Source organism: Hyperolius riggenbachi, chromosome 3, assembly GCF_040937935.1.
Source record: "Hyperolius riggenbachi isolate aHypRig1 chromosome 3, aHypRig1.pri, whole genome shotgun sequence".
NCBI classification, from domain to species: Eukaryota; Metazoa; Chordata; class Amphibia; order Anura; family Hyperoliidae; genus Hyperolius; species Hyperolius riggenbachi.
In genome coordinates, this window is record NC_090648.1 from 358,783,226 (window position 1) to 358,800,734 (window position 17,509).

A 17,509-nucleotide genomic window follows, 5' to 3' on the forward strand; every position below is an offset into this window, starting at 1 on the left:
TTGGAAAGCTGAAAGGCTCAGCTTTCCTTTGCACTGGGTCCCCAGTCAATGCAATGCTCCATTCCCAAGTTGAAGGGGGGGGGTCCACTGCACTTTGCTGCAGAGAGCACAGTGGAATGGAGTCTCCTGCCCATGCCAGTAAGACAGAGAGGAGACGAGGGTGCATGGCTGCGCTGCTCCATCTGTAATGAGAGACCCAGGGCACTTTACATAAGTTTTGAAGACACAGATTTGTGGTGCGAAGGCAGACGACAACATACCAGGTGTGCTGCTTATCATCATGTCGGGTTCATCCCGTACTTCTGTAATTGCACTGTCTACAGCCAAGTTCAGGGGACATCTCTCCTTCAAAACCCCATCATTTGGGAACTGAGGATCATACCGACTCGGGACCCGGTGCAGCAGAAAGCCGGGACTTTCAGCTTTGATCTTCCTGAAGGAGCAAAGAGAACTTTTACAAAAATCCTGCCAAACTTTCCAGATGGGATAATAAGTAAAAACCGATAAATGACACAGTTTTTTTATTAGAGAAAATTAATATTATATTTGCAACTATTACCTGATGTTGTTAAAGCAAATGTTAGCTGTTTTTGAACATTGGCCAAATTCTACAGTGTGTCATTTTTAAGTGCCATGTAGGGCGTCACTGACTGTGTGCTCATGGTTATAAAAAGAAAGAAGCAGCAGTCAAAAGTAAAATCTACTGCCAGGCAAATCACTGCATTGAAAACTGAAAGGCAGCACCATGACGACTGGCATTCCAGCTTTTCTCTTTGGCATGTTCTTGGTGTATACTTTTGGTAAGTAAACATTTCTAATGTAATTCTAAGGTAATAAAACACAAATGCACTCTCTCTATAAAACTGTGCAAAGAGCATTGCGTTTATGTAAAATGGACAATCTTAGATTTAAGTCAGCTTCAAACAGATCAACAAATGATACATTCAATTTGCTCTGGTTTACTGTACTTTACATGGCAATCTGGCTTTCCTGTGTCTAATCGGCAACCATAGTTTACTCAGAAAGAGGAAGAATAAAGTGCATTGACTCATAGTACAACATTATTGAATTTAGCTCTGCCTTACTAAAACTTACCTCTAACCAAAGACGCATGGTACCGGAATCATTAGGACACAGTGGCATGGGCCATTTCTGGCTAATTTTGGTGGTGCCCCCTCCTCACACCTACAAATCTTGCGCATGGGAAAATCATAGCCTGCATCAAATGAGTTTGATACGCCTGTCTCACTGCAACTCCATAACATACCCTTCCTATAACTGTTATGAAGGGATTATAAAAACATTTTATTATGTACAACCTGTCTCCGCAGGTCAGAAGATTGTCCTGGAAATCCAGTAGATTTACAATAATTAGGGCAGACCAAATTCTAAATCAATCACTTTGATATCTTTCTCAATGGCACCAGCCTTATGCTAGGTACACACTATGAGATTTTATGGCAGATTCACTGTCAGATCGATTATTTCCAACATGTCCGATCTGATATTCGATTGATTTCCAATAATTTTGTGATCGATTTCCGACTGTTTTCCGTTCATTTCTATCGGAAATCAATCAGAAATCAGGTCGGACATGTTAGAAACAATCGATCTGACAGTAGATCTGCCAGTGTTTACTTAGCATTATGTGTATGCAAAAATGCCTTGAAAGAGAGTAAACAATAGCTCCTTGGTGCCCCTACTCTAGGTGTCACCCCAGGTATCTGCCTGGTTTGCCTATGCTTGAAAATGGCCATGCACAGAGGGCAAGATTTCAGATAGATCAAAAGAAAATTGGGACAAAGGTAACATGAAACATGAAAATGGAAGCTGATGCCCCAGGGAGCAGTACATGAAAGAGTAGCTGCAGTACATAGATGTTACACATGGAAGAGGGGGCTGCAGATGGAATTGGAAGGATGCTGCTGCACATGGAAAGGGAGCTCAGCATACTTGGCAAAGGGACAGAAACAGTATAAATCCAGCCTTGAGTTCAGTACAGATTATAAGCAGGGGCGTAGCTAGAAATGTCTGGGCCCCATAGCAAAAAAATTGATGCCCCCCCCCCCCCCCCCACACACACACACACAATCTTCCAACCCCACGGACCTCGGACCCCCCACCCAAACATTTTGTGGGGAACTCTGATTTCCCCACAAAATGCAACCAGTTTGTCATCAGATTTCCCTACAATATGCAACCAAATTGTCTGCAGATTTCCCCACAAAATGCAACCAGATTGTTGACAGATTTCCCCACAAATTGCAACCAGATTGTTGGCAGATTTCCCCACAAAATGCAAACAGATTAGGGGCAGATTTCCCAACAAAATGCAACCAGATTGGCGGCAGATTTCCCCACAAATTGCAACCAGCTTGGTGGCAGATTTCCCCACAAATTGCAACCAGATTGTCAGCAGATTTCCCCACAAAATGCAACCAGATTGTTGGCAGATTTCCCCACAAATTGCAACCAGATTGTCGGCAGATTTCCCAACAAAATGCAACCAGATTGGCGGCAGATTTCCCCACAAATTGCAACCAGATTGTCGGCAGATTTCCCCACAAATTGCAACCAGATTGTCGGCAGATTTCCCAACAAAATGCAATCAGATTATTGCCAGATTTCCCCACAAAATGCAATCAGATTGTCGCCAGATTTCCCCACAACATGCAGTATATGTAGCCAGGTCTATAGTGGGCTAACATTAATTACCTGGAGGGAGGGTGGTTGGGCAGGCTGGCACGCCATTTGCAGTGCAGGCACTGCACTGGGTAGGCAGTTAGGTAGCCGGGTGGGAGGGTAGGCAGATAGGTAGCCGGGTGGGCAGTTAGGTAGACAGGTGGGAAGGTAGGCAGATAGGTAGATGGGTGGGAGAGTAGGCAGATAGGTAGACGGGTTGGAGGGTAGGCAGATAGGTAGCCAGGTGGACAGTTAGGTAGCTGGATGGCAGGGTAGGCAGATATGTAGCTGGGTGGCAGGGTAGGCAGATAGGTAGACGGGTAGGCAGTTAGGTAGCAGGGTAGGCAGATAGGTAGCTGGGTGGCAGGGTAGGCAGTTAAGTAGCAGGGTGGCAGGGTAGGCAGTTAGGTAGCCGGGTGGCAGGGTAGGCAGTTAGGTAGCCGGGTGGCAGGGTAGGCAGTTAGGTAGCTGGGTGGGAGGGTAGGCAGTTAGGTAGCTGGGTGAGAGGGTGGGCAGTTAGGTAGCCGGGTGGGAGGATGGGCAGTTAGGTAGCCGGGTGGGAGGGTGGGCAGTTAGGTAGCCGGGTGGGCAGTTAGGTAGCCGGGTGGGAGGGTGGGCAGTTAGGTAGCCGGGTGGGAGGGTGGACAGTTAGGTAGCCGGGTGGGAGGGTGGACAGTTAGGTAGTCGGGTGGGCAGTTGGGTAGCCGGGTGGGCAGTTGGGTAGCTGGGTGGGTGAGTGGGCAGTTGGGTAGCCAGGTGGGTAGCCTGCAGTTGGGTAGCCGGGTGGGTGGGCAGTTAGGTAGCCAGGTGGGCAGTTAGGTAGCAGGGTGGGAGGGTAGGCAGTTAGGTAGCTGGGTGGGCAGTTAGGTAGCCGGGTGGGCAGTTAGGTAGCCAGGTGGGAGGGTGGGCAGTTAGGTAGCCGGGTGGGAGGGTGGGCAGTTAGGTAGCGGGGTAGTTTAGTAGGGTAGGGGCCGACTTCTATCCTCCCTGCCTCACCTGGGGGTCCCCCATCCATTTATAAGTGGCGGGTGAGCGGCATATACAGCAGGCTCAGGCGGGGTAATCAGATGCTAGATGTCCAGCTGCCTCCCGGGCTATGGTGTCTCCGCTGTATGCTGCTCGGTGCTCGCAATAAACCAGGAAGCAGTGCGAGCAGCAATACAGAGGAGACAGCATAGCCCGGAGGAAGCTGGACATCTAGCGTCTGATTACCCCGCCGGAGCCTGCTGTATATGCAGCTCTCCCGCCGCTCATAATAGGAGGGGGGTCCCCGAAGTGAGGGAGGGGGAGGGGCCGGGACTGGGCGCCGACATTATTATAATTTAAAAAAAAGTCCTCTCTCAGCTGCGGGCACCCTGTGACGTAGGGTTGCCGCGAGCCCCATAGCAACGGCTATGGTTGCTATACCGATTGCTACGCCGCTGATTATAAGGGTGCCACCCTGTGCGTTGGTAGTCCACAAAGTAGTATATTATAATAGTCCAAATGAGATGATATTATAAGAGCATGCACTGACATTTTAGTAGTGTCCTGAGTGTTGCATGCAGCGTGTTTGCGATTAATCGAAATTGCAACTGCTGCAGTGTGACTGTATCTATTGGGATACATTGTAGTAGCGCTTCTGCTTATCGCCGGCGAGCAGCAAATCACTTAAGAATCACCCGAGTGTGAACCAGCGCTCATGAGGCTGCCTTATTTATTCCTTAAAGGATAGCTAAAGGGAAACTCCTTTGTACACATGGAGGATCCAGGCATGTAAGGACAGGAGTCCTCATGCCCACTGCTTCCCCTGATCTCCTCTGTCACTCTCTGTTCCGTTGTAAATGCCCACGTAGGTGAGCCAGGTCACATACCACTGTGCAAGCACTTGCCTGGCTGTATGTCTTTGATTGTGATCCTGTGGCGGGGAGTGAGGCTAAGTTCACAGTTGACGTTGCGTTTTTGGTGTGACGTTTAGGTCGCACCGCAGGTAGTAACGCAATGCAAAAGCATAATGTGTTAGTACACGTTATGCTATATTGCGTTGCGTTTAGCTGTCATTTCAATGCAACCTTAATGTCGCATTAAATGCGTCATTATCGGTGCATCCTGATGCCACCAAAACGGCGCATGCGGTCGTTTTTTAGTGAAAAAAACCCACTGAGCATGTGCAAGTAACGCAGCCCATAACGTGCAAGCACTACTTTCACAGAACGTGCTGCGTTACACTATAACGCAACGCATGCACTGTGAATGCAGCTTTGACTTTACATTGCAGTGCGTTTGTACACGTTAGAAAGGGCTATAATGCGCGACTTTAACGTCGCACTGTGAACCTACCCTGGCCTGAACTGCATATGCACACTCCATAACTCATAGTGCGCATGCATAGAATGCTCTGGCCGCAGGATTGTGATCAAGTATGCACATCACTGGACAGTGGCGGCTCCAGGAAATTTTTTTAGGGCGTGCTATGCAGGTGCTGGACCAATTTCTGGGGGTGCCGACGACCTGCGGCGCGCGAAGCGCGCCGCAGCAAAAAAATGGGTGAGGCTACAACCTTTTCGCGCGCCGCGGCGAAAAAATGGGCGTGGTCATGACCGGATGAGGGCGGGGCTAACTGTAATTTAAAGTGAACCCAGGGTGAGAGTGATATGGTGGTTGCCATATTTATTTCCTTTTAAACAATTCTAGTTGCCTGCCAGCCCTGCTGATCTATTTGGCTGTAGTAGTGAACTGAATTACACCAGAAACAAGCATGCAGCTAATCTTGTCAGTTCTGACAATATTGTCAGAAACCCCTGACCTGCTGCATGCTTGTTCAGGGTCTATGGTTGAAAGAATTAGAGGCAGAGGACCAACACGGCAGCCAGGCAGCTGGTATTACTTAAAAGGAGATAAATATGGCAGCCTCAATATTATTCTCACCTCGGGTTCCCTTTAAAAGTGCAACGCAAAGACAGAGGGCCCAAGTTTTGGTGACCCTTTCCCCAGAAAATTCACATAATTGTGCAGGTTTTCTCAAGAAAATACACGTAATGTTAGCAGATTTTAACAAAAAACACATCCAATGACCCCAATATGCACAATCGGTAGCAGATATGGCCCCAATATGCACAATCGGTGGCAGATATGGCCCCAATATGCACAATCGGTAGCAGATATGGCCCCAATATGCACAATCGGTAGCAGATATGGCCCCAATATGCACAATCCGTAGCAGATATTACCCCAATATGCACAATCGGTAGCAGATATGACCCCAATATGCACAATCCGTAGCAGATATGACCCCAATATGCACAATCGGTAGCAGATATGACCCCAATATGCACAATTGGTAGCAGATATGACCCCAATATGCAGGGGCAAATCCAGGATTTCCAAGGGGGGGTTCCTGAAAGTGGCGTGTGGGCGTGGCCAAAATATGGTGTGGGTGGAGCCAAATACTAGCAGTTTCTAGGCTAAATTGCACCCAGGGTGAGGGCGTAAAATGCGCCCCCAACGTGGAGACAGGTATAGGTGCCCGCAGTATAGGTAGCCAGCTATAGGTCCCCCCCAGTATAGGTAGCCCATATAGTTGCCCCCAGTATAGGTTAGATAGGTATATGCCCCCCAGTATAGATTAGATAGGTATATGTCCCCCAGTATAGGTTAGATAGGTATATGCCCCCCAGTATAGGTTAGATAGGTATATGCCCCCCAGTATAAATTAGATAGGTATATGCCCCCCAGTATAGGTTAGATAGGTATATGCCCCCAGTATAGGTTAGATAGGTATATGCCCCCCAGTATAGGTTTGATAGGGATATGCCCCCCAGTATAGGTTAGATAGGGCTATGCCCCCCAGTATAGGTTAGATAGGGCTATGCCCCCCAGTATAGGTTAGATAGGTATATGCCCCCCAGTATAGGTTAGATAGGTATATGCCCCCCAGTATAGGTTAGATAGGTATATGCCCCCCAGTATAGGTTAGATAGGTATATGCCCCCCAGTATAGGTTAGATAGGTATATGCCCCCCATTATAGGTTAGATAGGTATATGCCCCCCAGTATAGGTTAGATAGGTATATGCCCCCCAGTATAGGTTAGATAGGTATATGCCCCCCAGTATAGATTAGATAGGTATATGCCCCCCAGTATAGGTTAGATAGGTATATGCCCCCCAGTATAGGTTAGATAGGTATATGCCCCCCAGTATAGATTAGATAGGTATATGCCCCCCAGTATAGGTTAGATAGGTATATGCCCCCCAGTATAGATTAGATAGGTATATGCCCCCCAGTATAGGTTAGATAGGTATATGCCCCCCAGGATAGATTAGATAGGTATATGCTCCCCAGTATAAGATAGGTGAAGGAAGGTGCCCGCCCCCTGTGTGGGGAGAAGATTGCCCGGGGGAGAAGACAGAATAAAATGATGGAGGCGCCAGCCGCGCTAATAAGGCATGCGGGAACCGGCTTTATTCCTCGCTCCCTCCCTCCCTCTGAATGCCCCCACCTGCGGTGAATGTGTGCCGGCTCCCCCATGAGTGTGTGCGCAGCGGAGCGGTAGGTCCTCTTACCGCAGATCAGGCGCACCAGCAACTGGAGTCTCATGCTTCCTGTGACGTCATGGTAAACAGGAAGCATGAGACTCCAGTTGCTGGTGCGCCTGATCTGCGGTAAGAGGACCTACCGCTCTGCTGCGCACACACTCATGGGGGAGCCGGGCACACATTCACCGCAGGTGAGGGGCATTCAGAGGGAGGGAGGGAGGGAGCGAGGAATAAAGCCGGCTCCCGCATCCCTTATTAGCGCGGCTTTCGCCTCCATCATTTTCTTCTGTCTTCTCTCCCCAGCCGGCCGGGCCATGCGGCAGCCCCACTTCCGGTCCCGGTGCAGGGGGGTGTTCTAGACACCCAGAACAACCCCCTCCGTGCGCCACTGCAATATGCATAATCGGTAGCAGAAATGACCCCAATATGCACAATCGGTAGCAGAAATTACCCCAATATGCACAATCGGTAGCAGATATGACCCCAATATGCACAATCAGTAGCAGATATGACCCCAATATGCACAATCAGTAGCAGATATGACCCCAATATGCACAATCGGTAGCAGATATGACCCCAATATGCACAATCCGTAGCAGAAATGACCCCAATATGCACAATCCGTAGCAGATATGACCCCAATATGCACAATCCGTAGCAGATATGACCCCAATATGCACAATCCGTAGCAGATATGACCCCAATATGCACAATCCGTAGCAGATATGACCCCAATATGCACAATCCGTAGCAGATATGACCCAAATATGCACAATCCGTAGCAGATATGACCCCAATATGCACAATCCGTAGCAGATATGACCCCAATATGCACAATCCGTAGCAGATATGACCCCAATATGCACAATCCGTAGCAGATATGACCCCAATATGCACAATCCGTAGCAGATATGACCCCAATATGCACAATCCGTAGCAGATATGACCCCAATATGCACAATCCGTAGCAGATATGACCCCAATATGCACAATCCGTAGCAGATATGACCCCAATAAGCACCACCTGAAATAGAAAAGAAAAACCCATTTACTCACCTACAGCCGAAGACCTTCTTTCCCGACCTCCTGTCCCGACCTCCTTGTGGCGCGCAGCGCCCGCGCGCCCACGATCCTCTTCCTTCCCGACGTCACGACGAGACTTCCTGCCTGCATGCAGAGAGCAGGGCTACGGGAAAATGGCCGCCCGAAGTCTGCAGAGCAGGGCTCCGGGCGGCCATCTTACCGTAGCCCTGCCTGCTGCTCCGTGCTGCCGCTGTGTGAACTGACTTGGCGTCTTTTAGACGCCTGAAGTCAGTTCACTCCAGGGGGTGCTTTGGGGGTGCTTGGACAATTCTAGGGGGTGCTCGAGCACCCCCTTGCACCCCCCTGGCGCCGCCCCTGTCACTGGACCAGCACTTGCGCAGTAGTGGGTGACTCGGTCGTGACATGGAACACTAATGGGGGCATTTACAACAGAACGTAGGGGGGAGAAGGAGGAGAATGGGGGGAGCAGTGGGCATGAAGACTGCTGCCCATACATGCCCGAAGCCTTCCTACAAAGGAGTTCACCACGGGTTTCCTTTAAACAATGCATATTTGCTGGCTTTCTCTGTTAATCCAGTGCCTCTAAAGCCATGTGCACACCCTAGATGTAACTTGGCTAAGGCAGCAATCCAGGGATTTCTCAGCTGCTCATTTTGCATGTGTTTATATGTGGCTGCTTAAAGTGGTACTAAACTTAAAATAAAAATCATAGTATAATGAAAAAAAGTGTTCATTAAAATGTATATAAAATGTTTTACTGGTTAAATAAAGCACAATTGCAGCCTGTGTTCTAGCAGTTTCATTATCACTACCGATAAACCCAAAGCCTTGAATAGTGATGATCGTAATCAGCTAATTACGATTTATGCAAAATTTCACGTACATTTTTGCAATTATGTCTATATTGCAATTACGTCTATATGTAATTATACGTACAGTATATTATGTTTTGTAAATTCAATTAATTTCACAGTCATTCCTAATTTCGTGTCATTTTTGCGTAATTGAATGCCGAATTTAGCAGTGAATAGCAAAGCCCCATACATGCTATTGCCACTATAATTGCTAATTTTGTTAAGGAGAATAGTGGGTACAAGTCAAAATTTTTTTGTTTAAAAACCATTTTTCTTTGCATTTTTAAAATCGATTTTTTTTCAAAAACAAGGTCTTTTTGAAAAAAAAAAATGTTTCACTTGTACCCACTATTCTCCTTAACATATGTAGCAGTTTGGGTAGCAATAGCATGTATGGGGGCTTTGCTACTAACCGCCAAAGTCTGCACAACATTTTGCAAAATTACGCGGAATTATGTATTATTATTAATATGAAATTAATTACAAATTTTCTCTGAAATTTCAAATTTTCTCTGAAATTTCACAGTAGTAGTAATAATATGATACGTAATTGCGAATTTTGATGTAAAATTTCGGTCCACCACTGGCCGTGAACAAAGCCCTGTGAAATTTGAGACAGGTTTTCTTTCCCCTCCCCCCCCCCTATTGCTGCAGCCAAGAGACCCCGAACAGACCAGTGGCTTCCTACTGAGATTTACTTTATGATCTGCAGCTGGTTCTGTCTTTGGCATCCAGAAGTTTTGAATTAGGGTGATATGTTTTGGTTAATTAATAAATGGTGGTATCCTGATTCAAAATTTCCTGCTTTTACTGAGCTAACACGGTACAATATTCTACTGCTACTTCTTTGGCATCCGTCAGACAAACTTTCTTAGAGCTAGCAGAGACTGAGCCAGCAGTAGATCATAAATTAAAACTGTCGAGGAAGCCAGAGTTCAGGATCTCTCGATAGGGATTGAAAAGAGAAAAAGCTGTTCCAAAATTCACAGTGTTTCGTCCACAGCTTTAGGTTTTAGTAGTAATAATAACAAAACAGCTTGAAAACAGAAAGAAATGAAATCATGCTTTATTTAGCCTGTAAAATGAATTATGTAAATTTTAAAGGGCACTTTTCAGTGTACTGCTTTTTTTTTTTTTGAAGTTTAATACACCAAAATTGAACTTTATGTGACAGCTGAGCACATGACCCCCTTGTTACCCTGTCCTCCAGAAGCCACTTCATAACTTGCCTCTAAAGCTATGTACACACTCAGCTGAGGCAGCAGTTAAAATGCTGGGTCCGCAGATAATCTATTATTTATGTGTACAGGTGTTCCAGGAGGTTGCTTGCAGAACCAGCATGGCGGTTTTATGATTTTTTTTACAACCCTTCACACACTCAATTGTTATTCTATGGGTCAAACAGAGGTGTACCGAGAGTTTCCAGCACCTGGGGACAAAGACAGTTATACCCAATATAGGTATCCGGGTATAGGTGCCCCTAGTATAGGTTAGCCAGGTATAGGTGCCCCAGTACAGGTGGCCAGGTATAGATGCCCCCAGTATAGGTTACCAGGTATAGGGGCCCCCAGTATAGGTAGCCAGGTATAAGTGCCCCCAGTATCGATAGCCATGTATAGGATCCCCAGTATAGGTTAGCCAGCTACAGGTGCCCCAGTATAGGTTTTCCAGCTACAGGTGCCCCAGTATAGCTTTGCCAGGTATAGGTGCCACAGTATAGGTTAGCCTGGTATAGGTGCCCCAGTATGAGTTAGCCAGGTATAGGTGACCCAGTATGGGTTAGCCAGGTATAAGTGACCCAGTATGGGTTAGCCAGCCAGGTATAAGTGCCCCAGTATAGGTTGGCCATCTACAGGTGCCCAAGTATAGGTTAGCCAGCTATAGGTGCCTTAGTATAGGTTCTCCAGATATAGGTGCCCTAGTACACATTCACCAGGTATACGTGCCCCAGTATAAGTTTGCCAGGTATACATGCCCCAGTATTGGTTAGCCAGCCACGGGTGCCCCAGTGTAGGTTAGCGAGCTACAGGTTCTCCAGGTATAGGTGCCCTAGTATAGGTTAGCCAGCTATAGGTGCCCCAGTATAGATTCACCAGCTATAGGATCCCCAGTATAGGTTCACCAGCTATAGGATCCCTAGTATAGGTTAGCCAGACATAAATATCCCAATATCGGTTAGCCAGCTATAGGTGTCCTAGCATAGGTTAGCCAGCAAGAGGTGCCCCAGTATAGATTAGCCAGGTATAGGTGCCCCTCCCCCTCGCCTATTATACATATCTTAATTATTTATTGAGCAAAATCATTTTCTTTTACTCCCAATAGAGATTTATTTAATCACTACTTGTCTTTTATATTACCATACACATAGTGCTGGTATATCAGACCTTAATAGAGAAGAGCATCAACTGAGAAAGGAGGATAGTTTCACTCCTCTCTAAAATTGTCTATTTCATGAAATGAATCACAATGGACCAACAGACATTTTTTATGGATCCTATATTTGACATAAGATCCATTCAGACATCTACCGACATGTCTATCCTGTCTAGTGTCGATTGCCTCAACTTGCACAATTTTTTTTCAGACACAGGACTTAAAGAGAATCTGAAGCGAAAAAAAATCTCACTGATTCTCTTATATGTAGCAGGGGCATGTTTGCCCCTGCTAAAATGCCGCTGAACGGGGAAATCCCCTCCGTGCAGCGTGGGGATCACTTCCTGGTGAGGCAGGGCTAACGGCCGCAGCCCTGCCTCTCGGCGCGTCTATCAGCGCTGATCGCCGCCTCTACCCGTCCCTCTCAGTCTGCCTTCACTGAGAGGGGCGGGGAGAGGCGGAGATCCGCAGCCTGATAGACGCGTCTGGTGAATATGTTGATATTAAATTGAGGCCAATGACATACCCAGAACCCGAGGTATTCCGCTATTTCACAACCGGGCGTGCAAAAGCACCCAAATTTGTGTCATATGAACTTCCATATTCTGAGGAACATGAATTTGTAGCCGTTAAGTGTGTGCGGGAAGCATAAGCCAGGATATAGAAAATGTCATATTTGGTGGCCACAAGGAATCCACCCAGGGGATTAACCGCACCCTGTCCAGCCCCTGGGCTGGATCTGAGACTCCACCCAAAGATGGGGATCAGTCAAAAGTGTTTGCCAGGGACGTCTCCCTCATTCCTCCAAATTCCATCGTCTTGGGAGCATGCTGCCGCCTTGAGGAACAGCGGCAGCCATCTTGTCTGATCTTTGCTCTTGAACTGAAACAAAGGAACTTTACGAGTTTCTAGAAAGGACATATGTCCACGAACTTTAAGTATAAGTATTTTTCCCTCATTTTTATTTTCTATACTGTGCTATTGTTTGTCTCTATAATTGTTGATTTTAACGATTTTCTGTATATATTAATTATTCATATTGCATATTTAATAAACGACGCTAACGTCATTTATTTATTCAGCTACCCTGCTATTCAGCCGCACAAAATGAACCCTGACTTCTGAAGAGTCGCTACTATTGTTGCAAGCTACAAAATGGAGTGTGTTTAACCATTTTATTTGCAGGTCTAGAATCAGCCAGTCAGTGGGCTCCTCTGTCCCATGGTAACAGAGGTGGTGGCAGTTATACCCTAAAATAGTGTGTAAATTGTATTACCGTAACTCACAGGCTCCCTTCTAGTCGGTCTGCTGCCAAAATTCCAGCGGTTTCTGCGTACCGATTGCGACCACAGCTTGCATGGTCTGTGTGCTGAAACCGATTGGAAGGCATTGTGCGGTCCGGCCACTAGGGGCCCTGTGACAATGACCATTAAATAATAAATGCAGCAACAGTTACCCCAGACACCAGAAAATAAACACAAAGGCCTCGATTCATAAAAGTGCTGTCGGTAAGGTAACGTCGAGCGGGGAAACACCGCTTTCGGTATTTCCGCCTTCAGGGTGGTAATTCATAAAAATTTTGCTAGATGAGACAGGCGTGCGGAGACATCCCGCTGTAGGCTGGTGTTAGGCTGTCGGGAGACATGCGGAAACAGGAGAAGCAGGCGGAGTCCCTCCGTGCGGTGTTCTCTCTGCAGCTGCTTGGGAGGTCTGTCCCATTCACTGCACTGTATTCCGCACGCTTCTCGCCACATCAGTGGTAGCGGTAATACCCGTCCGCATACCGCTACCTCTAATCTTTATGAATTGACTACTTGTTACTTTTGCTATGATAATCACCGCGCAAGGCGGTGATTCATCACTCTGCTCACGAATGTCGGCTTTTCATGCGGAAAAAGTGTTTATGAATACAGATTTTGCTGTGTGGTCGGTAAAGTGAGCCGTTTTCAGCATTTCCGAATGCGGGAATGCTTTATGAATCGAGGCCAATGTGGGCAACATGTCAGCACAAAATAAACGCAGTGTGGGTAACATGTCAGCAGAAAATAAACGCAATGGGCAACATGTCAGCACAAAATAAATGCAATGTGGGCAACATGTCAGCACAAAATAAATGCAATGTGGGCAACATGTCAGTACAAAACAAACGCAATGTGAGCAACATGTCAGCACAAAATAAACGCAATGGGGCAACATGTCAGCACAAAATAAATGCAATATGAGCAACATTTCAGCACAAAATAAACACAATGTGAGCAACATTTCAGCACAAAATAAACGCAATGAGCTTGATCCACTATGTGGTGCTAGCCTACTTAGCATGTCTTAAGTCTTTAGGCGTGCTAACCAGGGTGCTAAGTAGGTTAGCACCGTTTTTCTCAATCAGATCGCGTGCTAAGTACCGCACGCAAAGTTTTGCGCGCGCAAAGTCCTTTGCGCGCGACAAGTCCCATAGGCTTTAACGGGCACTTTAACCCTGCGCTCTGTGCAGTGCGCGCGTAAAGTTTTGTGCGCATAAAGTTTTGCGCGCGTAAAGTTTTGTGCGCGAAAAGCTCGTTTAGATGTGCTAAGGGGGTTTTCACAGGCGTGCTAACAGTTAGCACCGCTTTGTGAATCAAGCCCCATGTGTGCAACATGTCAGCACAAAATAAATGCAATGGGCAACATGTCAACGTGTCAGCAGAAAATAAACGCAATGGGCAACATGTCAGCAGAAAATAAACGCAATGGGCAACATGTCAGCACAAAATAAACGCAATGTGGGCAACATGTCAGCACAAGATAAACGCAATGTGGACAACATGTCAGCACACAATAAATGCAATGTGAGCAACATTTCAGCACAAAATAAACGCAATGGGGGCAACATTTCAGCACAAAGTAAACGCAATGTGGGCCACATTTCAGCACAAAATAAATGCAATGGGGGCAACATGTCAGCACAAAATAAACGCAATGTGAGCAACATGTCAGCACAAAAGTGAGCAACGTGTCAGCACAAAATAAACACGATGTGAGCAACATGTCAGCGCAAAATAAACGCAACGTGTGCAACATGTCAGCACAAAATAAATGCAATGTGGGCAACATGTCAGTACAAAATAAACGCACTGTGAGCAACATTTCAGCACAAAGTAAATGCAATGTGAGCAACATTTCAGCACAAAGTAAACGCAATGTGAGCAACATTTCAGCACAAAGTAAATGCAATGTGTGCAACATTTCAGCACAAAGTAAACGCAATGTTTGCCACATTTCAGCACAAAGTAAACGCAATGTGTGCAACATTTCAGCACAAAGTAAACACAATGTGAGCAACATTTCAGCACAAAGTAAACGCAATGTGAGCAACATTTCAGCACAAAGTAAACGCAATGTGTGCAATATTTCAGCACAAAGTAAACGCAATGTGTGCAACATTTCACCTGTAATAAAAAAGCATTTACTCACCTAACAGAAGTCTCCAGCCTCTGGCGCGCTGCTCCCGGGACCATCTTGCTCCTGCACTGCAGTCTCCCGCGCTGACAGGCAGAGCAGGGCTACGGCAAGATGGCGCCCAAAGCCCTGTACTGGAGACACAAATCGTCTCCAGTACAGGGCTTCAGCAGCTTTTCCCGTAGCCCTACTCTGCCTGCCAGAACGGAAGAGTATGCAGGCTGGAGCGGGGCTGCGGACAATGAACTGGCACGGCATCTATAGACGCCGCAGCCAGTTCATGCAGATACGGTGGCCAGAGTCCCGAGGCCGGGATGTCCCGCAGCTAAAAGCCGGGACCTCATGCAGCCTGGGACAGCGGACCCTGAAGGCGGGACGTGTCCCGGGTAATGCAGAACGTATAGTCACCGTATTTAAACAGAGGATAAAAAATTATCTTCTAGGAGAAACTTCAGAGAAAAGATGAATTGGATTAGGCCCAATTTTGGATGCATTACATTGAGAGTACTTCTTAGGAACATTTAGTGACAGGACTAAATACGCTATGTAAAAGCACTGGAGAAGATATCAGCGCTATATACTGTAAATATGTAATAATACAAAAATCTTTTAAGGATAAATAGCCTAGGACTTAAAGCACTCAAATTACAATGTACATTTTGCCTTTACATTTTGAGTATGTGCATTACAATTTGGGCACTTTAAGTCTTAGACTATTTATCCTTACAAAATTAACATATAACTATTTAAAAAGCTTGATAAAGGACATGCTGAGGTCCGAAAATTAATGGGTGCAGTTGCTTATCTTCTCATATGTTTTCTTCTTTGGAAAGATGTTTTAATCCTGCATTGCCTTATTTGAGGTATGAATTACAGTGGTGTAAGTGATGGTTTATGTAAAATATTTCTACGTGCAAAAAAGAGAACTTTTTGGGTATCCCCCTAAGATATTAAAATGAAATGCGTGGGGAATAAGTGAACACCACTTGAGATAACCCTCCCTATTCTAATTATAGGATGCAATAGACTCAACAGAACTACTCTCAACATCAATATCTAATGCCATTGTCTATGGCACAAATTCATCCTAGTGTGAGCCCGTCTGAGAAAGCAGAGCAATCTAATTTGCTTCCAGGACAGAACCTATCCCTTATGATAAGCATGCAACATAAACTCAACACTTCATAAAAAAATACAAACAACTAAGTAAGCAATGTTTTTTGAGCAGAAATTTTTTTTTCCTCAAATATGTCAGGTAACTGTAGGCAATTTTCTAATTCCAGGTTTACTATCCCCTGAGAATACTGACCTAGTAGAAGCTGCTGGTAACTCACACCCTCCTGGTGTGGGAAGTTCTCTAAAAATTTCAGATGCTGAAGGTGATTGCATAACCAAGACATTCAAAGTGAGTATTTAAGTGAGGGAAAAGTATCAGAGGGTATCCGCTCACATTTTAAACACAGAAAAATGCAGTGACCTATTTTTACTTTTTTTTTTTTTTGACTCAAAAACTTTTGATTGAAATTTTTCCAACATACATAGATATGCATTAATACATGAAAAATGCTCGGTCTATAAACGGTACATTATAAATATACTACCTTATTCCATGTATCTCAATATATCTATAAACTGGACAAGTTATTGAACCTGCATAGATTTTGCTGTAACTTTTGGCTTAGCCATCACACCCGTAGCACAATAATACAGACGCACGGTCAATAACGGAACAATATCCCCCTTAACAGAAGGGATAATGACGCAACCTATAGGCTTTGAAAAGTATATAATAACTGAACCTAGACTTATAAAACACTAACATAAAACACAGCCTGGTATCACCTCTAGTCTGAACTATAGGAAGCTGTTCACATGTCAAGTAGTCATGTCAGGACCTCTGGTTGACTCTGTAAGAATATTTTGCACACTCGTGGGTATTTGCTATATTAATAGAGTTAGTGTTGGCGGGGAATGGCCTGGAATAATGAATTAACTACCCGGTTAATTGAATAAGGAGGACTTGTAGGGAACCCTATTGATAAGACCCAGTAATATGTAAATTAAATTTGTTAACTCATAAAGTTTAAGATTAGAGATGTAGCGAACGGTTCGCCGGCGAACCGTTCCAGGCGAAGTTTGGGGGTTCGCGTTCGCCTGGACCAAGCGAACTTTTGCAGAAGTTCGATTCGCCCCATAATGCACTATGAGGGTCAACTTTGACCCTCTGCATCACAGTCAGCAGGCACATTGTAGCCATTCAGGCTACACTAAGCCCTGGAGCCCCACCCCCCCTTATATAAGGCAGGTTTGCCGGCCATTACACTCACTCGTGTGCCTGCTAGAGACAGACTAGGGACAGCTACTGCAGACTTGTTCTCCTAGGGAAAGATTAGTTTGGCTCTTGGCTTGCTCCTGGCTGATTGTTATTGCTAAAATAGCACCCCTCAACAGCTCTTTTGAGAGCTCTAATGTTTTCCTGATGTGTTTTTTTGTGTGTGTGTTGCTCACTGAATTATACAGCCTTATCTGTTGCAGCTGGACCTTGGTAATTGTTATTACTGTGCCAGCCAGGCCCTGCCTAGCTATCTATACAAGGACACCTACC

The 17,509-nt window shown here is 45.9% G+C and overlaps 1 protein-coding gene across 3 annotated transcripts in view; it reads left to right on the forward strand.

The window, feature by feature from the left end:
• The first annotated feature begins 713 nt into the window (after positions 1 to 713).
• Positions 714 to 17,509, forward strand: part of LOC137561539 (uncharacterized) — a 170,126-nt gene continuing 153,330 nt past the window's right edge. For all 3 annotated transcript variants that reach the window (XM_068272851.1, XM_068272852.1, XM_068272853.1), the window contains exons 1-2: positions 714 to 800; positions 16,188 to 16,309. In XM_068272851.1, coding sequence (XP_068128952.1) covers positions 746 to 800; positions 16,188 to 16,309 — 177 coding nt within the window. In that variant the 5' untranslated portion in view covers positions 714 to 745. The remainder of the gene's footprint in view (positions 801 to 16,187; positions 16,310 to 17,509) is intronic.